The sequence below is a fragment of the Ochotona curzoniae genome, unplaced genomic scaffold (assembly GCF_017591425.1).
Source record: "Ochotona curzoniae isolate NIBS_2020 unplaced genomic scaffold, NIBS_Ocur_1.0 contig_2321, whole genome shotgun sequence".
In the NCBI taxonomy this organism is placed as follows: Eukaryota; Metazoa; Chordata; class Mammalia; order Lagomorpha; family Ochotonidae; genus Ochotona; species Ochotona curzoniae.
The window spans coordinates 16,294,230-16,317,070 of record NW_024465421.1 but is presented as its reverse complement, the minus strand read 5'-3'; the positions used below and the strand labels follow the sequence as shown (position 1 = coordinate 16,317,070).

Below are 22,841 nucleotides of genomic sequence, written 5' to 3'. Positions count from 1 at the left end.
CAGCAGATAGAAGATCAACACACATGGTGGGCACTGAACCTAACCATCAAGACATCCACATTCCATGCTGTAGATGCTAACTTCTGTGCTGGCTCTGGATCCTGACTCCAGGTTCCTGCTAATGCAGATGCTGAGAGGCAATGATGATGACCCAAAGAGTAAGACACCTGCCTCCAACATGAGTTGTCATGTGGCTGAACTCCTGCATTCCTGCCACTGGCAGGAGAGACCTGGGTGGAACTCCTGCATCCTGGCTTCAGTCATGGTCAGTCCTAGCTGTCATGAGCATTGAAGTAGGGGCTATTCCTTCTCTTTCTTGTTCTTTCTGCCTCTACCTCTGAAACAAAAGAATGACACATGCATGTACAGTGCACAATATTTGATCTAGTGATAATCAATAACTGTTATGGATATCTGTATTTGCCCTTCTGATTTGAGAGTGGACGTACTCACTCTAAGATGGTGAAGAAGCCTCACACATTTTCATTACCCTGAGAGACCATGGCAAGCAACTGGCCAATACTATCTAACCACTCAAGTTGCCTAAGGACACCCTGAAGTTGGCACAATGACGAAATCACCTAACAGCACAGTGCTTGGAATATATCCTATGAGGCATGACTATGCATGCGGGGAATCAGTGTGGGCTGAAGTCTCAGGCAATTACTGGGGTATCATTTCTTGCTGCTTTTGGCTCACAAGGCCAAAGCCGAACAGTCGCACCAAAGACTTTGTGGCCTAAAATGTTTAAATAAGTGGCTCCTGCGCTGGGGGAAGAGACAGGGTGAGGAAGCTACAGAGAAGACTTGGGTTTAAGGCTTGGAAGGCAGGAATTCTGCTTATTATGAAGAAGAGGGTAGAGGAGGTGTGGCTGCTGGAAGCAGGGGAAAGTGGGAGGAGCCTTTTGTCAAGCGGATTTAGGAACTCTTCCATATGAGATTGTGGAAAGAGATGCATCTGGTAGAAACAGCTTGACTCAGGCAGAGACAGGAGACAAGAACCAGAAACCAAGAGGAGCCATGAGTTTTAATCCTGTATCTCTGACTTGGGATAATTTTGGTGAGGTTTCTTGTTAAGACTGTACATGATGAGTTTCTGGTTGTAGGAGCTCAGGAGAAACAAGAGTCTCCCACTATCTTTGAGACTCACTTCCTAGGGGCCTTGGAAACCAGACAGATGCAAGCTTTGCTTACGGCTGTGACACTTTGGATGCTGACCGAGCTACTTAAGCTCTAAGCCTCAGCTGACAGTTAATACTGCGAGAGTTTGATACAAATAAAATAGGACAAAAGCTGTTCAGTAAATAGTTCTCACAGTGTGCACGCTGGCAGGTGATGGCATGTAATGCTAGTGTAAATAATTACATTTTAGATCCATACAGCTATATGCATTCACCACACACATTCTAATTTCTTCAGCCCAAGGAGTCAAGGCAAAAGAACACAACTTCAGCTGCAACGTATTCATTGTCGCACTGTGTTGTGTTTAGTAGTAAAAATGCAGATGCCCTCCCTTGGGATAATAGAGGGCGTGTGGTAGGACCAGGTTATCTTCTGTTATTTAGGCATTAAAAACCATGCATGGTGACTATTAACTGACCTGGGAAAACGATTGCTCAGGATCATTACATGATAAAAGCAGATGGTAAAATGCAATGTAAAGATTTACTGTTGGTGTTTTAAGTCTCTGTGTGAGTAACTACATATCCAGCTCTGTGGCTGTATATTCAGAGTGGTTCTTTCTGGATGGTGAGAATGCAAGTTATTTCTCCATTTCCTTCTTTCATTTCTTCCTCTCTCTCTCCCTCCCACCTTCTCTCTCCACCTTCCTCTCTCCCTACTTCCCTTTCTCTTTCTTTCTCTATATTCTTCCATTCTTCCTTTAAAAAAGCATCACTTTGTTTGCATGCTCTAATTTCAACTCAGTGAGCAATGCAGTGAATTGATTCTAAAACGTTAGTGTTATCGCAGCGGTGCCCCTGGTACTCCTGCACATCGTAATGAGGAAGAGCTGGGCTTGATTTTCATGGTGCTGGAAACTCTGCAGGTGAGGCCCTGTGGGAAGCAGCAGGCAGAGAAGAATAAGGACTGTGCCGATCAAGAGTAAAGACAAAAAAGGATAAAGACAGTGCCAATTCCTGGCACTGTACCGAAGGGGCTCACATTTAGTGACCCCCTCCCTTCCCTTTCCCACCCTGGTCTCCCCCAGTGTGAGTGCCTGGTGGTCTCCTTATCCTGAAACCACAGTCCCAGGGCCTTCTCTAGATTGTTCAGAAGGCCACCTGGCTAACTGGCTGTTCCCCGGCTAGTCCCCAGGGCACAGGAACTAACAGCTGCATGACAGAAATCATGGTTAGCCAGGAAGAGCAAGTTCTGGTGTCCTGCACAGTACAGCTAGTGCCTAAAGTTAACCACAGTTATTGCATATTTTAAAATAGCGAAAGAAAGGACTTGGGATGTTCCCAATGTAAAGAAATTATACATTTTTTTGAGATGAGCTCATCTGCTGATTCCTTCAACCCTCCCAAATGCTTTCTATGGCTTTGACTGGGCCAGATCTCAACAGTTTTCCCCAAAATGGATTTTGCAAGTTGACTTTTAAGTGAGCATTCTTTTTCACTTTTGTAGTTATTGTGATATGTGTAAGTAAACACTGAATGGCACTCCTCCCTATCCTGTGTTCTCCTCTAACCATCATAGTGTGTAGGATAAAGATTTGTCTCTTATAAGTCAGTGTGGGGCAAGTTAGAATCAGGAAGGTTTAGTGGAAACCACAAAAGCTGGAGACAATTGAAGTGGAGGATTTCAGCCATGCATTGAGGACAACGCATGGTTTAGGTAAGTTCTCACTGTTGAGGGTCACTGTGGCTTTTTATTATCAGTCACTTCAGGGACTGCACAGCTGACAGGGAAGAATGGTTGGGACCTTGGCCTTTTTCCTTCTGGAGTTGAACTGGGCTGAGGTCACTGCATGGGGAGGCAGGGAAGGCAGGTGGCTCAATATAGTTTGCAGGACTTGGAGCTAGGCCTCACCCTTCCTGGCTTGTATCGATTCAGGTGTAAGCGAGGCTCCTGGCTGCAGATCTGAGAAAAACAGGTGGCTGTGGCCCAAACACTCTCAGTGATGTCATTAGAGTGGTCCAGTGCTGGCCCAGGGCCACTTCCTGTAAATGTCATTTCCATCCAAGCCCCTCTGAATGGTCAAAGAATCAAAGAGGGGAAAGTTCTGGCTCCCTGACACTGCGGGGAGGGAGTGGTGGTGGTGGTGTTGGAGAGTCGGGATCCCAGGTATATCTCTGACTCCACCCCCTAGCCCGAGTGTTGGGAGAGGCCCGTGTGTTTTTTCTTGCTTTGGAAGAGCAAAGAAGGATTACCGTGTAATCCTTCAGTTAATGGAAAGACAAAATCCCCGGGGCTGAGCTGTCTTGATTCAGGAACTTGTGTGTGCCAGAGCTGGATCACCTGGGCTTGACCCTGTGTGCTACCTTCCACTCTTAGGTCTCAGAACACCAGGAGCTTCTCATGCAAACATCTTCTCCGCTCCCTGTTCCTTCTGTCTCTCACTGATCTGTGTCTCCTCCGCGGTATGTATCGGAGAAATGCGTTTATGTCCAGTATTCTGTGGTGAATAATATCACCCACTCCATGAGACTCAACTCCACAAGGGTATTGTAATTGGGCTCTCTTATTCCTTCTGCAAATCCATGTTAACCTTGAGGGTGCCACTGTGTGACAACATCTAGAGACAAGGTCTTTAAAGAGTTGCTTGAGCTGAGGTGGGGTCTCATGAGAGTGTGACACAGCCAGTGTCTTTCTAAGAAAAGAATAGGCATATATGTATGTGTGTGGAGATCATGTTGGAGACCCAGAGACCCACCCACACATGTTGCAGGAAACCTTAGGTTAGACCTGACCTGCCAACCCTTGGATCTGGGACCCTCTTCTCTTGGCCCATGAGGAAATAAATACGTCCTTGCGGTTTAAGTTCTCCAGGCTGTGGCACTTGATTGTACAATCCAAGCAAACTCATGCTGACTGACTGGGTTGGTCTTGCTTATCCTGTTTTCAGCTGCCAGCACTGAGCAACACTCCCTCCTGTGTGATTGGGAATGTAGGGTATTAAGTATGGGGCATGAGGAGCATGCTGGGTAGCCATCAACTGCCTGTCCACAAGCTTGTTCTCTGTGATTCAGGGCCACACCTGTCAATGTCAGGGACTGCCATGTCCTTCCTGGATAACACATAACTCACCAACATCTCAGAGTGATGTGTATGTGGAAGGAGAACCAGACATAAAGCATCGTGGCTTTGAGGTCATTTCTGTAAAATGGCATCTTACTAAAATGGCTATACTACCTATTAGGAAAACTTGGCAAACTATAGATACAATATAAAGAGGAAAGAAAACAATGATAGCCGTGCATTTTTTCTCCCTCCTCCATCCCTCGGAAAATTCCCATCTTAGTGTATCGGTGCTTCATCTTCCCAGCTACAATTTGCTGTTTACCTTTCTGAGTTGTGATCCTTCAGCACACATACATTATTTTATTCTGCTTTTTAAAATTGAAATGGCTTATCTTTTCCCCAAGACACAATAAACAGTCCTTAGATCTTTAAATGGCCAGGTAATTATTTTATTGGGTTAATTTACTACGTTTCCCTGTCATTTGGACATTGATTTTTTTCCCCAGTTTTCACTTATGCAACAAATAATTTCTGCATTTTGAGCCCTTTCTTTTAGGTGAGTCCCAAAGATGAAATTTCCATGCTAAAGGACATGTCCCTGATTGCTATTATCAAATGGTACCATTCAAAGGCTTAAACTAAGCTTCCATGCTCCTACTGGCAGAGAGGGAGATGGCAGGTACCCTGTGACTGCTATGACCTGGCCTTTCCAAGGGTGGCCTAGTTAGGCTAGTGAGAAGGTCGCTAAGATGCTTCCAACTAGAGGGTTCCATGGAGTCCTAGAGTACCTGCTGGACTGGGTGTTGGCCATGAGCTGATCAGAGCTCTTCGCTCTCCTGAGATCATGTGGTGACTCTGGAGGGGTCTAGTGGAAGCCAAACATCTCTGGTGTCTGTGGGCAGGTTGGAGGTCTGCAGGGCATTTGTGCAGACCTCATTTACCCCACTCTTGGCTTCTCAGTTTGGCCCTTTGGATCTTTCCAGAAACTGTCTTAGGCAGTTCAGAAACAAAAGCCACCTAGTGATGGAAATAAGAAAAAAAAACTTAGAAATTATCATGGCTCAGGGAGACTTTCACTTTCACCGAGTGGCACAAGAGAGAGGAAAGAGAGGGAGAAAAAACAGAGAACTTCTAGCTCTGGTCTGAATTCCTCTAGCTCTACATTCCTGCAGCAGCTAGGGCTGGGTCCATCTCGGTCTCCCATGTGGGTGATGCGAATCTAAGTGCTGGGGTGGTCGCCACTGCCTCTCAGGGTGTGCGTCAGCAACAGGCTGCAGACTGAAGCTTGAGTTGGGCATCAGACCCAAGTGCTGGAACATGGGACAGACCTCCTTTCCAGAGTCACACACTTGTTAGAGTAACACAGTGAGCTCTGGCTAGGGCTCGCAGAACACTGCTTAGGCAGCGACTGGACTTCTACGAGTCCTCGCTACCACTGAGCCTGGCCCAGAGCACAGCTCTACCTTCAGGAACCCAGGGTGTATATGTGCCCGTGGGATTTCCTGATCATCCCGTGTTTGTCTTCCCAGCATTCACCTTCCTGGGGTATTTGTATGGGGCAGTCACTCTCTTCACATGCTCCTGGAGTTCCCGGGTCAGCACCTCTGGGTCGTGAGAGGAGTACTCTGGGGAAAGGACGACAAATGCCTTCACCACCTGGAGGGGAAAAGCAGACCCCAGGGTAACACTTTGTACAGCGACCCCTTTCTCCTATCATGACAGTTTTACCAGTTCCTTGGATTTATCCAGCGTACCAGATAATTTTTTCCATTGCTCACTTTTTCATGCCTGCTGCTGGGGGAGTCAGCATTGCAGAGCCTTGTTCACTCCCCAACCTGAACTGACCCCAGCAGGTGCCAATGTCGCTTCTCTTAAGATAAAAATACTTTGGAGAAAGGAGCTTCTGCAGGGTTCCACTGGGCCTTGACTTTCAGATTTCCCTAATCTGGCATGGGTACTGGCCAGGATTGAGGAAAGTGCATCCACTTCTCCAGGAGTTATATATGTAGGAACGCTTGCAACCAGCAAACACTAAGAGGCACTGCTTCTGTTCCATGCATCTTAGAAGCCTAGTGCCTGGCACTCCCTCCAGGCCAGATGCATCACAGTCAGGTCTAGTGTGTTTGTGATAGCCTCAGCTGCAAACAGAAAAGAATTTTGTGTTGGGTAGAATGGATGTGCTGCACCTGCTACCAACATTTGTCCCACAGTCTGCCGCTGGGATCAGGTCTCTATCTTTTGCCACCAGTGTGTTTTCCCATCGTGTCCCTCTAGCAGGGATGGGGTTTCACTCCCTCCCGACGCCCCCCCCCCCCAAGGATCATTTGGTTGTTTATAACATTATCTGTAGGCAAGACAAAATGATCAACTTCAAAAACAGCTGACTGTGGAGTTATTGAATGATGGGTTCTTCTGCCTGAAGTTGCCTTGGCAGGGCTAGACACCCCCATGCTGCTGGAGAGGAGTGATATCTCTGAAGGCCGGGGTGATGGTAGACTAGAGGGAATGTGTGTCTCATGCTGGTAGCTGGTTAATGCTGAAACATAGGGAGTGGACTGGGCAATGTGTCCACCTGCTAGCACTGTGTTCCCTGCTGGCTCTATTGGATGTCGTGGGTACAGAAGCAGGAGGAGATGTTCCCAGGTATTACCTCCCCCCTGATGGGGTCTGGGCTGCTGACCACGGCAGACTCCAGGACAGCTGGGTGCTCAGCCAGGGCACTTTCCACCTCCACGGGCCCGATCCGGTAGCTGAAAGAGAAAAAAACAGCAAACGCTCATGCACACAGCCTCTCTCCAATCCTGCCTTGATACATCTGAGGGAGGCAATGAGCGGACAATGGGACCTTGAAGAGTTGATCACATCGTCACTCCTCCCGACGAACCAGAAGTAGCCATCCTCATCCATGTGGGCTCGGTCCCCCGTGATGTAGAAGTCCCCTTTCTCTGATGCTGCCGTCTTCTCAGGATTTTCCTGAAAGTCAAACAGTCCATTTGGGATCATCTGGGCCAGCAACTGCTTGGTTAGCTCCACATGGTTGGGGGCAGGAAGTGGCTCGGGGCAGTCACCTAGTGCCACAAAGAGAAAGATCCTGGGAAACTTAGGTGAATGTAGGAAGGTGGGCACAGGACATTGCCTTGATTTTCTAAACTGATTTTTTTTTAAAGGATGAGAAAACACATTCATTCTCTTTGTTTTCCAAAATCACTGGATATAGATGAGAGGTTCTGGCCAAAAGGCATACTGCTTGGGGGCAGTGGGGGAGGGTAAGGCTAAAGGACAGAGAAAAAAAGTCAAACTCGGGTACTCCAAGTTCTAAAGAAGTATTTGCTGGTACTGGCAATGGAAATAAAGCGTCAGAGAAAGGGAGCCTCTTTTCTAGTAAATGATTTTACAAAGTACTTTGGGAAGTGATGTGACCCATAGAGGAAACGTGTGTGAACTCCATGAGTGCCTTGTCTGCCTCTGGGGGCATGGGACAGGCAATGAATAAATCACAACTGAGTTTGTTCGTCAGAAGTGTCAAGGATTTGCTGTTGTTTACAAAAGCGATCAGAAGGAAGCACATTAGAATTTCATTGTGATTGTCGCTTGGCCTGATCACAAAGTTCTTCTTCTTTTTTTGTAGATGTTTCTATGACTCTTGAATTAACACAGGTAAAGATTGTTGCTCTTAGAATCACAGGACAACTTCTAAAACACAACATTCTCAAAGCAAAAGGCTTGATTCCTGTGACTGCTTCTTGCCATACTGCGCCTGATTAAGAGCTGGAGATGGAATTGCTGGAAAGCGTGGTTCTCAATCTTGGCTTCCCGTAGGAGCTGACCTCCACTGACCACTGGCAATTTTGATTGAATGAGCCCAAGGTGTGGCTCAGGCTGCAGGAGTGACAGAGGTTTTCCAGGTGCTCCCAACGCACAGCCTACTGTCCAGGTTTTACAGAGAAGAGTTGGGAGAGGGAAAACTCCTCATGATCATGGTCCAAAGGGGATGTACACAAACCATGACAGAATATCTCAAACACCCAATGTGCCCCACCTCCATCTTGAGAACCAGTAAACACAAGATGCAAGAGGCTGTTGCCTGCGTGACACATGGAATGTTTACAGTAAGTTTCTTCATAAGTAGAAGGAACAGGTTGTGAAATAATGATAAAAAGTACGGTAAGCATGTAAGTCTTAAGATGGTCACTTCTTACCAAGTTTTACACATTGTGAATACTTGTGTGTACAATGCTTTTGCGATTTATTCAAGAGAGAAGAGATAGACAGAATTCACATAACTACTGGTTCATCCCCTAAATGCCTGCCATAGCAAAGGCAGAGGCAGGGTGAAGTTGGGAGGTGGGAATTTAATCCAGGTCTCCTGTGTGGGTGGCAGGGAACCAACTGCTGTGAATCATTACCTGCTGCCTCCCAGGGTGACAAGACACTGGGATAGGAAATGGAATAGCGCCTTAAACCCAGGTCCTTCCATCTGAGATGCAGATGTCACAAGCATCATCTTAACTGCTGTGCCAAATGCCTGCCACACGTGTGCCATACGTTTATGCGCCTGGCAGTGCAGCAAGTTTACCCCAACAAACACACCCACATCCATACCCACACCTACACACATGCACACATACAGCTAACATACTGCATGATGTCATGATATCACCACAGCCTTGATGTCTCACTAGGCCCTTGGAATGTTTCAGTTCCATTTTAATTTTATGGAATCCTATGTCATCCCTTATTGATTGACACGTCATTCTGCATTGAACAATTGTATTGGATCATCTCCAATTTTAGGCACACACCCTGCCAGCACCCCCCAAAAAAGAATCCTGAAAACTCAGCTCAAACATAAAATTCAAGTTTGACCTTCGCTTCATGCTTTTCCTTCCCCAAACCTCGATTTTCTCATCACGACAGTGAAGGGGTTGTCCCCTGTGTCACATGATTCGATCCCACAATTTGCAAAGCCCATTGGGTGAGTGGCTCCCCACTTTGAGCTTCCTTCCCAATGACAGGTGTGCTCACCCTTCCCAGCACCTTATTTCTTACAATGCTGAGCTGTTTCATGCATTGATTTCAAGATGTGTATCAAGAGTTGGGCTTACGGCACAGTAGTCTGGCGGCTAAAATTCTCACCTTGTACACATCGGGATCCCATATGGGCTCTGGTTCTAATCCTGGCAGCCCCGCTTCCCATCCAGCTCCCTTTTTGTGGCCTGGGAAAGCAGTCAAGGATGACCCAAAGCCTTGGGACCCTACACCTGCGTGGGAGACTCAGAAGAGGCTTCTGGCTCCTGGCTTCGGTTTGATGCAGCTCAAGCCATTGTGGCCACTTGGAGTGTGAATCATCAGGTGGAAGATCTTCCTCTCTGTCTCTCCTTCTCTCTGTATATCTGACTTTCCAATAAAATTAAATTGATCTTTACAAAAAGAGTTGGGCTTCATGCTTGCAGACAGCAGTTGGTAGGAGAATGGCCATTCTCTGCCACTTACCAAATAGTGTTTGAAGAAACAGAAGGGTCTGTTCGGTCTGACACGGATGCCAATGTTCCCCTCTTTTCCTGGAGGCAGAACGTTGCCTTCATCATCCACAATCTGGCAGAGAGATCATGTGACGAGGCTGAGCAGCCAGACAGGCCTGGCTAACCCAGTGCACCCACCTTGTTCATGTCCCAGCCACAAGAGTGAGTTGGTAGCACATCCTACCTGTGTATCATAAGGTGGGATTGCTTTGCCCATGGATCCGGACTTGATGAGTGCGTCTTTTAGATTGCCACAAATTAATACCTAGAAAGAAATTCATTGGTTTTATTGCCTTAGCTTCTTTCCTGGACTTCGCCTTTCTTCCACTCAGCTTTCTCCCTTCTTCACTTTCTCCTTTTTCTCTGTCTTCTCTCTCTTCCCTTCTCTTTTGCCCTTTCTTTCCCCTCCTTCCCTCTTTACTACTCCTCTTCTTATTTTTATTCTTATTCTCTCTCTCTCTCTTGCTTTTCATAGTCAACAAACATTTCTGGAGCTGTCCAAAGAACACTCCCACATAAAGAACACATCGTAAGTCAGATGAGAGTTAATGGGCAGTTTGTCCTAATGGCTGTACAAGCACGGCTCAAGGTCCTGGGCTCTGAATAGAGCAGGTGTAGGCTGCCCTGGCGGAGGTTAACATCACCCTTGACCACGAGAGTTTGCTTGCTGGTTATGGTGTAATTGTGAAATTACTTTAACTTATCTTTAACTCCCAAAGGAAATAAAAACCGATGGAGTTTTGTCACCAGCTTCTTCCATGGGAGGCGGTGGGGGTTAAGGGGAGACAGGTCAAGGAGAGAATAGTTGCAAGGGCAGAAGACTCCCCTCTGGGCTGAGGGCACAGATGGGGATGGGTGGAGAGGCCAGGGCAGGGAGTCAGGCCACAGTACTCACTGTTTCTGACTGTCCATAGCCTTCAAACAGTTCCAAGCCAGTGTGTAGCTTCCACTTCTCTCTCACATCAGGGTTGAGGGCCTCGCCTCCTGTTGAGCAGTGCCTCAGGCTCGGAAACTTGTACCTTGTTCAAGGGAGAAGACCACAGAGATTGGCACATCATCCCCATACAGTGTTCAGGCATGTTGTCTGGGTCCAGACCCTCAAAGGCATTAGAGGCTGAACTCCCTGGATTGGTGATCTGTTCTAAGTGCTTCTACCCTCTGGATTTGTAGGTGTTTGATGCTGCAGTTGAACTGCCACTTGGGCTATCCATATCCCACATCAGAGTATCTGGGTCTCAGTCCTGGCTTTGCTGTGCATTCCAGCCTCCTGCTGATGTGTACTCTGGGGGGGAGGCATAGCAGAGACTCAAGTGTTTGGGTCTTGGCTACCTGTGTGGGAAACCTGAGATCCAGGCTCCTGACATGGGCTAGGCTGAGTCCTGGTTACAGCGGGCATCCGGGGAGTGAGCCAGTGAATGGGAGCTGTTGCTCCTGTGTCTGTGTCTCTGAATTTCAAGCCATAAATAATCAATGCTAACTGAGATAGGGATAAAATCAGAATCACCTCTAGTAGTTTTGGCAGAACTCGGTAGGCTCTATTTAATAATAAATGCTGACAACTATCTAATTGACGATGATTACTCAATTAAAAATTGGTAAGATAGAAATTCACCTCCATAAGAATCACAAAACTAAAAAAAATCACAGAATTTTGACAGATGGGCCCAAAATTCCTAAAGCCACTAAATCAGTTGCTAAACCACATCTTGGTTCAGCAACTTACCTAAAATATTAAAATATCAGGGCTTGTGAATGTATTTTCAATCAACGTTTCCTTTGGGTCTAATGCATTTGACAATCAAGTAAATTATCCTTGAATAGATGGTTTTTCTCAGCCAAAATCTTAATATGAAGATATAGGCAGCAGACCAGCCAAGGGGGTGAGAGTCTGACATTACAGAGGATTTTGCCTGACAACTAAGGAAAAACACTCTTTTTTCAGACACATGTTGGCCAGATGAAGACATCTTACATAGACATCTTGAACTGTCCACTCTGTGTAGCCATTGGCGCTGTCTTGCCAGCAGATGTTGCTGTGCACTCACTGGACAAGCCACAGAATCTTGTGAGTGCCCAATACCAGGTACCCAGAGCGGCTAAATGAAGTAAGTCTAGAATTGGACAAAACAGCAACCACAATGGTGGGCCTATGGATATCACCCATACCAAAGGGTTCTAACACCCAATTCCTTCCCTTAAGAGGCTTTTACCCAATAATTTCTCTATTCTCACAGACACAACAGATACTCTAATGAAGGAACAGCTTACAGGTACAGGTGAGAAAAAGCCCATGTCCCTGAACATTGAAACTGCAGATCAACTTAGCTCTATTCCATTCCATGTTCAATTTGGACATGTTTCTGGGAGGACCTGCAAAGGGTACAGGTGTTCATGCCAGCGAGAAGTAAACAAATATGGATATATAGAGTAAGACAGAATGTGGGAATGAGAGTGGGGTGTTCATGTGGGTTCCTGTACACTCTTTTCTCCTTGTTTGGCCCTCAATGCACCAAACAGGTGTGCTGTACCTGGTCAGATCTTCCTGCACAAGCAGCCGAAAGAGGGTTGGAACACAGCAGAGGTTGGTGATCGGGAACAGGGAGAGAGTCTAGACACAAACAGAAGGTGATAGAACTTTTTAGAGTCAGAAGGGCAGACTCTGGAATTGGAGTGGGCAAGCTGGCTCTTTCAAAGCTTGTTACTGAAACAGAAAAGTTGAAAGCCATGTACGGTACCCACACTCCAGGATGGTTCCCAGGGACCATAACTTGGGGTTTGTGCCCTTATAGGATCCCCTTCCACATTGTCCCATGGTTGGTTTGTATGGCCAGCACAGCACTGAGGTAGCAGATGTCACTTCTGAGATTAGGCTATACAAAGGCTATCACTTCTGTCTTGGATGCCCTTCCAATCACACCCTATGCTGTACAAGTAAGCCACCAAGCTGTGAACACACCTGAGCTGATGGAACTGAGTCTGCTAAATTCTACCACCCATTTCAGTTATTCTACACATATGAGACACATTTTTTGTCTCTCACATTCAGGATGGTCTTGGCATCAACTCGGGGTAGCTCATGCACAAAAATGCAAGCTCCATTGGCCCAGGCAGAGAAGAGCGTCCAGGCTGCCTTCACCCAGCCAGTGTCAGTTGTATTCCAGAAGATGTCTGACTCAGTCAAGGCCATCCACTGCCTGTCAAAAATGAGAAAAAGTCAGCACCCTCCACAATACTTCTACTTTAAAATGGCTGTGCTTATCACCTTATTTGGATCCCTGTACAGAGTGGATCCTCACTTGTGTTTGTCAAAACTGTACAAGAATAATCAAGTAAACCACTGTTTCAATAAGCACCTACTGAGGATCTTCAAGGTAGCTATGCCCTAAGGCTTAGAATTAAAAAGGCAGAACTCATGTTTTCAAGGAATTCACGGTCTAGCAGGAATGATATACAAGGGAGTAACTAATCTCCGTAAATACAATTTATTCAGCCATATTATTCGATGTTCAGTCTTAAGGATATGGAAATGAATGCTTAGTCTTATAGAAGTTTATCATTTAGTAAATACAAGCATATAGGAAGCCCTTGGAGAAAATGCTCAACTAGAGTTTGACGCAAACCCTTGTGAAATGACGGAAGAGCTGCTTGAATTCTTAGAGCAAGGGAGGAGATGGGGGCTGGGTGTGCTCCTGAAGAGAAGGTGGTACTTGGGTTAGACAAAGGGGAGGGAAAAGGAGGTGTGCTCCAGGAAGAGAAACCTTGTGAGCAGGGAAGATGGAAGAGCAATTGTGTCCTGCGCTTGGTCTCCTGGTCTCCCCCTCTCTTCTCCTCCTTGTCTGTCTTTCCTTGCCTCTGCTGAGTCATACCAGTCACCCCTTCCATGTATAAAAGCCTCAGGCACTCCATCTGTTGTTTTGGTCTTCCTCTTATTAAACCATCCTTGTACTCAGGATTCCAACAGGCATTTTTCTCATTAATTCTCAACAAACACACCCAAGAGCCTATTGGACATCATCACTTTTACGTAGGGGTGTGGAGAATTTGCATTTTCAGTGTATAAAATGCACTTTTCGTATCCCTCCATTCCCCATCCCATCCAGGCTATGCAATCTGGACTCATCCTTGACTCTACTCTCATTAGACTTACCAGTCCTATGTTCAAAATACATCCATAATCCTCAGGTGTGGTATTTTCATTAACACACATTCCTATGAACTTGTTGAAGACATTTAGCATCAAAATGAACACATCTCTTAATTCTACCTTGCCACACATATTCTGAAGTATCATACTAAAACGTAGAATCATCATGTGGTCCTGCAATTTCATTGCTGTTTGTAACCCCTGAGGAATTAAGAGTAGGGACTTGAACAGTCATTTGTGCACCAGTGTTCATAGCAGTGCTGTTGATTATAACCTACACGTGGAAACAGTCCAAGTGGCAATCCACAGGTGGATGGCCTAGCAAAAGTAGCATACATAGACTCTAGTGTGTTTCTTGCCTTAAAATAGAAGGAATTTTTGACACACACTCCAAGATAGATGAACCCTGGGGATATTATGCTTAGTACAAGAAAATGGACAGATTGTGTAAGACTTGTATTTTCAAGATACTGAGAATAATCACATTCACAGAGACAGGAACCAAGAGAGAGGTGCCCAGGAACCAGGGAGAGGAAAATGGGGGTTAATGTGTGAGGGGTGAGGGGTGTGTGGAGTTTCCATGAGAGAAGAATGAAGACAGTTTCTGGAGATGATGATCAACATGGGACTGCAAATTTAAGAATGACACACAAAAAGATGAAGTTTATGTTCTCTTTTCCTCCCAAACAGTTCAATCCTCTGATGGGTTCTCACCTCACTCAGAATAAAGCCAAAAGCCTTCAGTTCCTATCTGATTTGCTTCTTGTTGATCTCTGCTCTCAGCTCCTGCTAGTTGCCCGTCACTTGCCTAGTCCCACTCATGTGCCCACTCTGTTCTTAGATCTTCCAGATGAGCCATCCCCAGTACCTGCCACAGGTCACGAAGCCCAGTCCGTAGCTGCTCTGAGAGTGCTCGACCATCTTGGGGGCTCCGGTAGTTCCACTGGTGAAATAGATAGCCAAGGAGTCTTGACTCCGGGTTTTCACGCAGTCATGCTTGGCTGAAGCCTCTCTGGACAATGTAAAAACACCAGATGGTACGCAGAGTAGCAGACGAGGTGAATGGTACTAACAATATGCCTAGCCAATATTTCAGTGAATACCAAGTGTGACAGACAGTGCTGAGCGCTTCAGTCTGCATCTCCTATAGCCGTGCCATAGGTAGAAACTTGAACTTGTTGGCAAGTAAGGAAATTAAGGCTTCAAAACAGTTAATTGTCTGATACAGGAGAGCCCATGCTCTCTGACCAGGACATGATGACCCTGTGGTAACACACAATCAATGTCCATAATCCTGTGTATTCCTGCCCCACCCCAATTCCCCAGGATTCAGAACTGCTTTTTTAAAGGGTTCCCTAACTGGGGACTTTGAGATCTGGACAACAGTTCTGAGAATCCTACCGGCACCTTGAGACCTCCTGGTAAGTTTCTAAAAGAAGTATCATTGCAAGGCCCTACCCCTCGGCCAAATTAAATCAGAAAATTAAATATTTTAAGCTCAAGTAATTCCAGTGACAACCTCAAAATGGAATACTGCTGACTTAGGACAATCTGCAGCTTAACAAAGTCCATTGGGTGGAGTTGATTAAACCCAGACTCTTGGAGCCTTGCTCAGAGCTGCTGCAGAGCTGCTGGTTAAGCAGGTCAGGTGTAGGGTTTCGGGATTGGAATTTGAAGCAGCAGCTAGGCGAGCCAGATGCACTTGGTTTGTGAGATGGGCCCTTGGGATTGAGTGTGCAGATCCCCCAGGGGCCCTTTCTAGTTTCTGGCTTTAGAGCAGAACATTGTCTCAGAGTCTTAGATGGGCTTCCAGCAAGTTCTCTATCCAGGGCAATTGGGGCTTTGACTTTTTCTGACTCGTTTTTAGCATGTTGGGCAAGTCTTCATTTCCTTACCAGTGAAATGGAGACAGTACACTTTAGAAGGTTCTTTTCAGAGATTAAATGAACTGGTGTCATATACATGTTCTAAACACTAAACATAATGCTTGCCACAAAACAGATGGTCATTAAATCTCTGGTGCATGAATAATTGTATGCAAATGGCTATTTAACACAGTGTCAGGTATACACAAAGCACTGGATACATAACAGTTATTTTATCATCCTTTGGCCACCCTCTATGCACAAATTGTACATTTTTGGTTATTTTGCATATTCTGGATCTAATAGCTCTGTGGACAGACAAAAGCTAATGAAAAGGCCTAGCATGATAGCCTAGTGGCTTAATGCTCGCCTTGCATCCTCCAGGACCCATATGGACACCAGTTAGTGACCTGGATGCTCCACTTCCCTTCTAGCTCCTTGCTTGCAGCCTGGGAAGGCAAAAGTCTTGGGACTCTGCACCTGTGTGGGAGACTCAGAGGAAGCTCCTGGCTTTGGATCAGCTTGGCTCTGGCTGTTGTGGCCACTTGGGGTGTGAACCAGAAGATGAAAGATCTTTCTCTCTATCTCTCCATCTCTCTGTAAATCTGCCTTTGCAATAAAAATACACATTTTTTTTAAAGCTAGTAATAAGCCAAGCATTGATCGAGTGAGTGAACTTGATTATGAAGATGATCAGTCTGGCTTCCAAAGGGAGCATGAGTCTCTCATTCACTCCCTTCCTGTGCAGTTGGCAATGCCTTCCAACTCTTGTGACTTAGAACAGAAGCACCTTGACTTCACTTGAGTATTAACTTCCTGGAAGCCACAACTCACCGGAGGTGTGCCCTGAAGTTTGTCCAGCCTGGCCGGTTACTGTCTGACACGAGCAGCTTGGTCTGGAGGGAGGGGCAGTCAGCGCTAATGGCATCCACCCGTGCAGCTAGAGAGTCGCTGGTGATAATGCACTTGGCCCTGGACGCCTGCAGCCGGTACTTGAGGTCCTTCTCCGTGAGTTGACAGATGCCTGGAATCATGACGACCCCTGACAGCACACAGAGAGGGCTTGTTGACAGAGCATAGGGGAGGACCTAGCCCCATTGGGTAGAGGTCAGAGAGAGGGGACAGGGACTGCAAAGAAGGAGCTGGAAGAGGTAACAATGATAATGAAATCTGGAAGGTATTTGGGGAGTGTTCACATGTGCTAAGAACTTGGCATTGTTCCACTTCTCACAACTTAGGGAAGTGGGTATGATTATTAACAACAACTAAGACTTTTGCCTTAAATCAATGAAACAATGTGCCCCAGATCACATGAAAAGTAAGTTGCTGAGCTGGAATTGTGAAGCCAGGCAGTGCGCAACTTGAGACCACGATCTTGACCATGGTATTCTATTGACTTAGAGATGATTCAGTCCAGTCAGTTGACAAGCTTTTCAAATGCAATGCTACAATGGATCCTAGTGTTGGTTGTGAGTCTCTTGTGAGTATGGGAAGGTGGATCAGGGAGTAGGGATCCAGAGCTTGAACCAAAGTTTATCTGAAAATAGCTGACCTTTCTCACTTGGCAGGGAAGGAATGAGTCAGCACAGATTGGAGCAAGTTTTCACGGAGCACTTGAGAGACTGAGTTGTAATGAATGCAGGTTGTGAGCACCCTGTGCAGGGCAACACTCACTTCACAGAGGAGAAGGAGGAGCTCCCCAAAGAACCCATCATCCCATCACCTTCCAGATAGGGTTGACTCCAAGTTCTCATTGCCCTTCACTACTATCTCCAACTCTTGAGGGACTGCAGCACCTCAGCGTATACCCTCCCTGAGCCGACATCCTGTGGTTGTGGTTGTTCTCCCATCTCTGTGGATTAGTTATTTCCAGGGGAGGCCTTTCCCACATGGAGTTTGGAAGAGAACTGACATGTATGCATCTGGAAAATGTGAGGATGAGTGGATGCAGGGACATCCAGCTTGGATACTTTCTAGAATATTGGAGAAATGTCAAAGTTGACTTGAAAATGTGGGATGCTGGTTTTGAGTGATTTGATTTGGACATGAAGGAAACTAGGGAAACTGTAGAACTAGGGGTACTGGGGAAATTTAGATCCTATGAAAAAGCCTAATGCTTCCAAGAGAAGTTTTGATCATGCGAAGTGCTTAGCACAGTACCTAGTCCATAGCAGGTGTTCAAAAAAGAACAGAGACTTTTTGTACGTTGGCCTTCTTTAAGCGGTTCTGCTTTGATCAAGGACAACACAATCTGGTCCCTTTGTACAATTAAGATTATAATCACTGGGCAAAGAGAAAGTAAACCAAACTCCACACAGAGCTCATTTTGTTACACCTCCTAGGTCTTGTGGCCACTGCAAGGCTCAGGTGTGTTGTTAGCCTGGCTACGAACCTGTTCGCATGCAAGCCACGCTGATCAGCCACCACTCCGGGAGCCGCGGGAGCACCAAAATCACCCTGTCCCCAGGCCGCAGGCCACACGCATCCTCCAGGACGTTGGCTGCCTTGCTGGACTGTTTGGCCAGTTCCTCGAAGCTCCACTTGACCTCTTCTCCTGAGTCACCTACCCACCAGAAGGCAGGATTTGGGGGCCGATGCCCAACCTAGACAGTGGCACAGGCAGGAAAGAAAGCAGAAGCCAGTTGCCAAGGACTTTGGCTTTTATTTAAAACTATTTTTTTTTTTTACTAGTTCTCACATTACATTGAGTATATTCACAGTGCTCAAAAATCAAAACAATGTGGAGTAAGATTCATTCAGGGACTTGCTCCATTCTTTCTAACTACCTTGTTCTCACTTCACCTGTCTTAATGAGCCATCAATTTTATTCTGTCTCACATATTCTTTCAGTATTTTTTTAGGTAAATGTAAGCACAAAACCTTTTGAAAACGAATAGCATTTTACTGTTCAATATTTTGTTATATGAAAATGAGGGGAGAGGGTGGGAGCAAGAGAGAGAGAGGGCTCTTCTATCTATCATTTCATTCCCCAAATGTCCACAATAGCAGGGCCAGGGCCAGATCATATCCGGGAGCTGGGGAGCTTAATTTGAGTCTCCCATATTTGGTGACAGGGACCCAACTACTTGAGCTACCCCCTACTGCCTCATATGGTGCTCATTAGCAGGAAATAGAAAGTGGGAACAGAACCAAGTCGAACCTAGACACTCCAGTCTGGGAAACTGGCATCCCTAGAGAAATTTTAATTGCTGTGCCAAATGTCTATCTCTTATACCATCTTTTGAATGCAAAATGCAAAAGGTAGCATACAGTTCATACTGTTTTACATAATCCTCCTTTTTAAAATTGAAATACTATTTGCATGCCACTTGTTGGCACCCCAACATGAGACTTAGACGTGTAGTAGCACAACAGCCACCCCAACATTTTGTTTTATCAGTTGATGGCCATTAGCATAAATAAAAGGTAACCATAAAATACAGAGACACAACAGGCACACAAAGAAGGGAAAATAAAGAAGGAGATGTATAAAAAAGTTAGTGTATTCCACTCTGTGCTCGCCTGTGATCTTGAGGAACTTGGAGTAGGCAAGGATATCCATGGCAACCTGGGGTACCCACAGTGGACAGAGGGCAGGATGGGCCTCACCTTTTCCATCTGACTCCACGTGTCCAGCACATCATGGGCAAAGTTGAAATACTCGGGCACTGGCTGCCGTCCCTGATTGATGGCTTCCCAAGTGGCCACCACCTTCTGGGGAGCAGGGAGAGGTGATGGCTGCCCAGGAGATCTGCAAAATCCCCGGGAACCCCTAAGTGCCCGCAGGACCGCACCTCTCAGCCAGAGCCCCATGTTCTCGTTGTGGCTGGTCGCCTCTTGTCTGTCACCTACAAGAGCAGAGAGAGCATTGTGCTGAATCCCAGCTGTGGGAGGAGCCTGCACTCTCCCCACACTATGCAGAGCACACTTTGGACTTCAGTCTCAACTCGAGTGTGTTTCTGTTTTCGAAACCTGAGATTCCCTCTTTGCCCCAGTGGTGCCCTCCCCTGACCTGTGGTTGTCTGCCAATCTGCGGTCAGGAGTTCAGAGTTCATTCAGGATCACTGCCCAGGCCCGCCCAGAGATCCTTCCAACAACCTCTGCCAGTCCCAACCTGGCCAGGCAAAGCAAGACAAAGCTGTAGCCCAGACCTAGCTGGCAGAAACATGAGGGCAGTTCCAAACGAAATAATAAAAACAAGATTTTTTTTTTGGTGCGAAAAATATAAAAATCCATTTGGTTTTTCCGTAACACACACTTTCCATAATTTTTTAAACTGCCCATAAGCTGCACAAACCATTTATAATGTTCTGGCATGCTTGTGAAGAAAAGTGAAAGTTAATAGGTGGAATGAATCAGTCAGGCACCTGAGTTAATCAGATAACAAAGTGTGGGTTCAGCATGGAATCCAAGTGAAAGAGAATTATGAAATGCTTTACATTGCTGTCTTACACTAAAAGTCCTCTAAGTCTACAGTGTGTCTTATATATGCAAGCACCTCAAAGCTGTGTTTCAGGCACCCAACAGCTCTAGCATCCCAAGGTCCTGTATTGTATGGCGCCATCTTGCTACTTCCCAGTGTGGTCTTTGGAACAGCAACAGCACCAGCGGCAGCTGCCACATATGAGCATCAGTTTCAACTGCTCCACCTCAACCTCTTCTGGTCACCTGTGGTTTAGAATCTGTTATGCAGCATCCCCAGATGTGTCCCCCTTGCATGTGGAAGTTGGGGCTGTGTTAGGCTACTTCCTGCTTCTGTTCTAGCTCTCCTGGGTGCTCCTAACACCAGAAGATGAGCACTCCGCCCAGCAGCAATGACCTGTGACAACAGCAAGGAATCCAGGCTAAGCTTACCTTTGGGGACTGAGCATGCTGCAAAGCTTCCTCAGTGTGATTGTGAGTCCTTAAGAAGGGCCCAAGGCCTACAGGGTTATTTCCTCCATTTTTACAGAGCTACCACTGACACTAAAGAGGGGGAAAAGTGAGTTCCAGATTTCACCTCCCAGAGAAACCTGAGTGTTGTTGCTATAACTGCCAGGCCTGCAGCTGTGGCCCCAGAGGCCCCCTCCTCCACTCCTCCTGATTGCCCTGCCTACCCCCTTGCCTCCCCCAGACTGTGCTCCTGGCCTACCACTAGGTTCCTCTGGCCTCTCCACAGAGCTCAGGCCCCCTTTCCAAGTTCCCAAGGCATTTCCTTCATGGGTCATCAGCAAAGCCCGGCAGGAGGTTGGGGAATGGTACAGGAGACACCTGTTGAATTACCTTACTAGGGTCTCAGACGATGCAGAAGGAACCCGCGTTCTGTTGCAGCCTGTGCCACTGGGGAAAGCCAACAGTTGACAAAACCTCCCACGGGAGGAACTTTGGCCTGGACACTGCCAGAGGGCGGACCTGGAGCCTGTGTTAGCTGCCAATGGTTTTGAAGCACATTGAACCAGGGCAAGGGGCCGCTGCCAGGTTTTTCTCGCCACGGTCAATGGGAGGGGAGACTCCCACTGTAGCAGCTAGTGGCTGCTTCCGTATGGGTGGATGTGTTCCCTGGGATTTCAGGTCACCATCGACGTGATTTTTTTAAAAATTTAAACTCAGCAGTTTATAGTACACAAGCAAGATTTTGCAGAACTTCGTGCATTTTAGGGTAATCAAAACAGTGTTATGACTCTAACAAGCCATATATTCACAGTTGAAGAGTAGAAAAGTCTTAGGCAGGTGAGCAGAGAAATCCCCAATAAGTGGGGATTAGCAAGTGAAGAACAACTGAACTCTACATCCCACCTAATGAGGTCTAGGAAAAGCTAAATCGGGAACCTGACCAGTGAAGTACAGGCTGAGCAATTATAGGCCAGCTGACTTTTTCTATATTAGTCTCTCTGTGTCTATCTGAGCTAATTTTGGGGCTCCTGAGCGACCCTGGTGGTCAGTGCAAGAGAGGATCAGGAGCCAAAGCTGGAACTAAGTAAGGGCCAGAGAAAGTTCCTCTCCTGAGTCCAGAAAGAAATTTTTAATTCTTCTATCTCTGAGAACTACCAGGGGCTCCTGGCTGTTGTTCTGATGTCTGTGGCCATGTATCATCCAAAACATGCTAAGCACCAATAATTTACTGCTAAGTCAAATAAACTGAAATCTAGTAGGTGATTGATGTTATGACAAACCCATAAAAGTCATAAGGGGTACAGGATATATGTCACAGCATTGGGAAAATGAGTGTTACAGTTTTATTGTTTCATGATTTATTTTTATTGGAAAGGCAGATATACAAAAAGGAGATACAGAGAGAAAGATCTTCCATCCACTGATTCGCTCCCCAAATGATTTCATGGTCAGAGTTCAGATGATTCAAAACCAGGAGCCAGGAATTTCCTTCAGGTATTCCATATGGGTTCAGGGTCCCAAGGCTTTGGGCCATCCTAAACTGCTTTCCCAGACCGCAGGCAGGGAGCTGGATGGGAAGTGGAGCAGTTGGGACATGAACCAGCACTCATATGGGATCCCGGTGGATACTAGCAGGGATTTAGCCACTAGGCTATTGAGCTGGGCCCAGTGTTAAGTTTTTCAACCAAGGGGTCAGTAAAGGCTTAACTGTGAAGATAACACTTGAGTGAAGAATTGAAGGTGACAAGAGATTGCTCCTTGAGTGGCCCCATGTAGGGTGGTCTTCTCCATCAGATAAAACATAAGTGCAAGAAGACCCCTGAAGCAGGAACAGAGTTGTTTCTGGGGACTAGCAAGGAGCCATTGTGGTTGGAGCAGTGAGTAGATGGTGTGGGGAAGCTGGGGTGGTGATGGATGAGGGGACTGCTGCCCTCTGGGAATAACTCTAGGGCTCATGCTGCATGTGTCTCCTTGTTGATGCCCTGCACCCCTGTGAGGGGTACGCTATCTTACAGGACTGGATGTTGGACCTGAAACGGGGAGAGGGACATGTTCCAGCCCACACAGTTGGCAGCGACTGAGCCCAGAACCCTTCTGCTTTCTGTCGGCCTTGTTCCTGCACCCCACCCCCCAACCAAGCCCAGCTCCTGCTGGTTATGGGCAGGGCTGCCTCTTACTCAACAATGGCCCAATCTCCAGGGCGACCCTGTCTCTCTGCAACCTCAGAACTCAGAACACTGCTGCCAGACTGCCC

At 46.6% G+C, this 22,841-nt stretch overlaps 1 protein-coding gene across 2 annotated transcripts; it reads right to left on the bottom strand.

The window, feature by feature from the left end:
- Nucleotides 1–5,117: 5,117 nt before the first annotated feature.
- Nucleotides 5,118–19,528, bottom strand: LOC121152026 (acyl-coenzyme A synthetase ACSM5, mitochondrial-like). Of its 2 annotated transcripts, none has more exons than XM_040973933.1 (13): nt 19,325–19,528; nt 18,108–18,318; nt 16,550–16,757; nt 14,719–14,862; nt 12,747–12,900; nt 12,235–12,314; nt 10,602–10,725; nt 9,891–9,971; nt 9,678–9,779; nt 7,030–7,157; nt 6,835–6,934; nt 5,721–5,840; nt 5,118–5,201 (listed from the first exon to the last, which is right to left on the bottom strand). In XM_040973933.1, exons 1-13 carry the CDS (start codon nt 19,526–19,528, stop codon nt 5,118–5,120), a joined length of 1,740 nt encoding a protein of 579 aa, XP_040829867.1. The 2 variants fall into 2 exon arrangements, with proteins under 2 accessions (XP_040829867.1, XP_040829868.1); XM_040973934.1 differs by having other exon boundaries at nt 5,141–5,186; nt 5,722–5,840.
- Nucleotides 19,529–22,841: the final 3,313 nt, after the last annotated feature.

Coding starts and splice junctions, on each gene's coding strand:
- LOC121152026 (XM_040973933.1), bottom strand. CDS start 19,528: ATGGGGCTCTGGCTGAGAGGTGCGGTCCTGCGGGCACTTAGGGGTTCC. Junction 12,901..14,718: donor GGCTTCGTGACCTGTGGCAG/GTACTGGGGATG, acceptor CATTTTTGACAG/GCAGTGGATGGCCTTGACTG. Junction 9,780..9,890: donor TCCCACCTTATGATACACAG/GTAGGATGTGCT, acceptor TCTCTCTGCCAG/ATTGTGGATGATGAAGGCAA.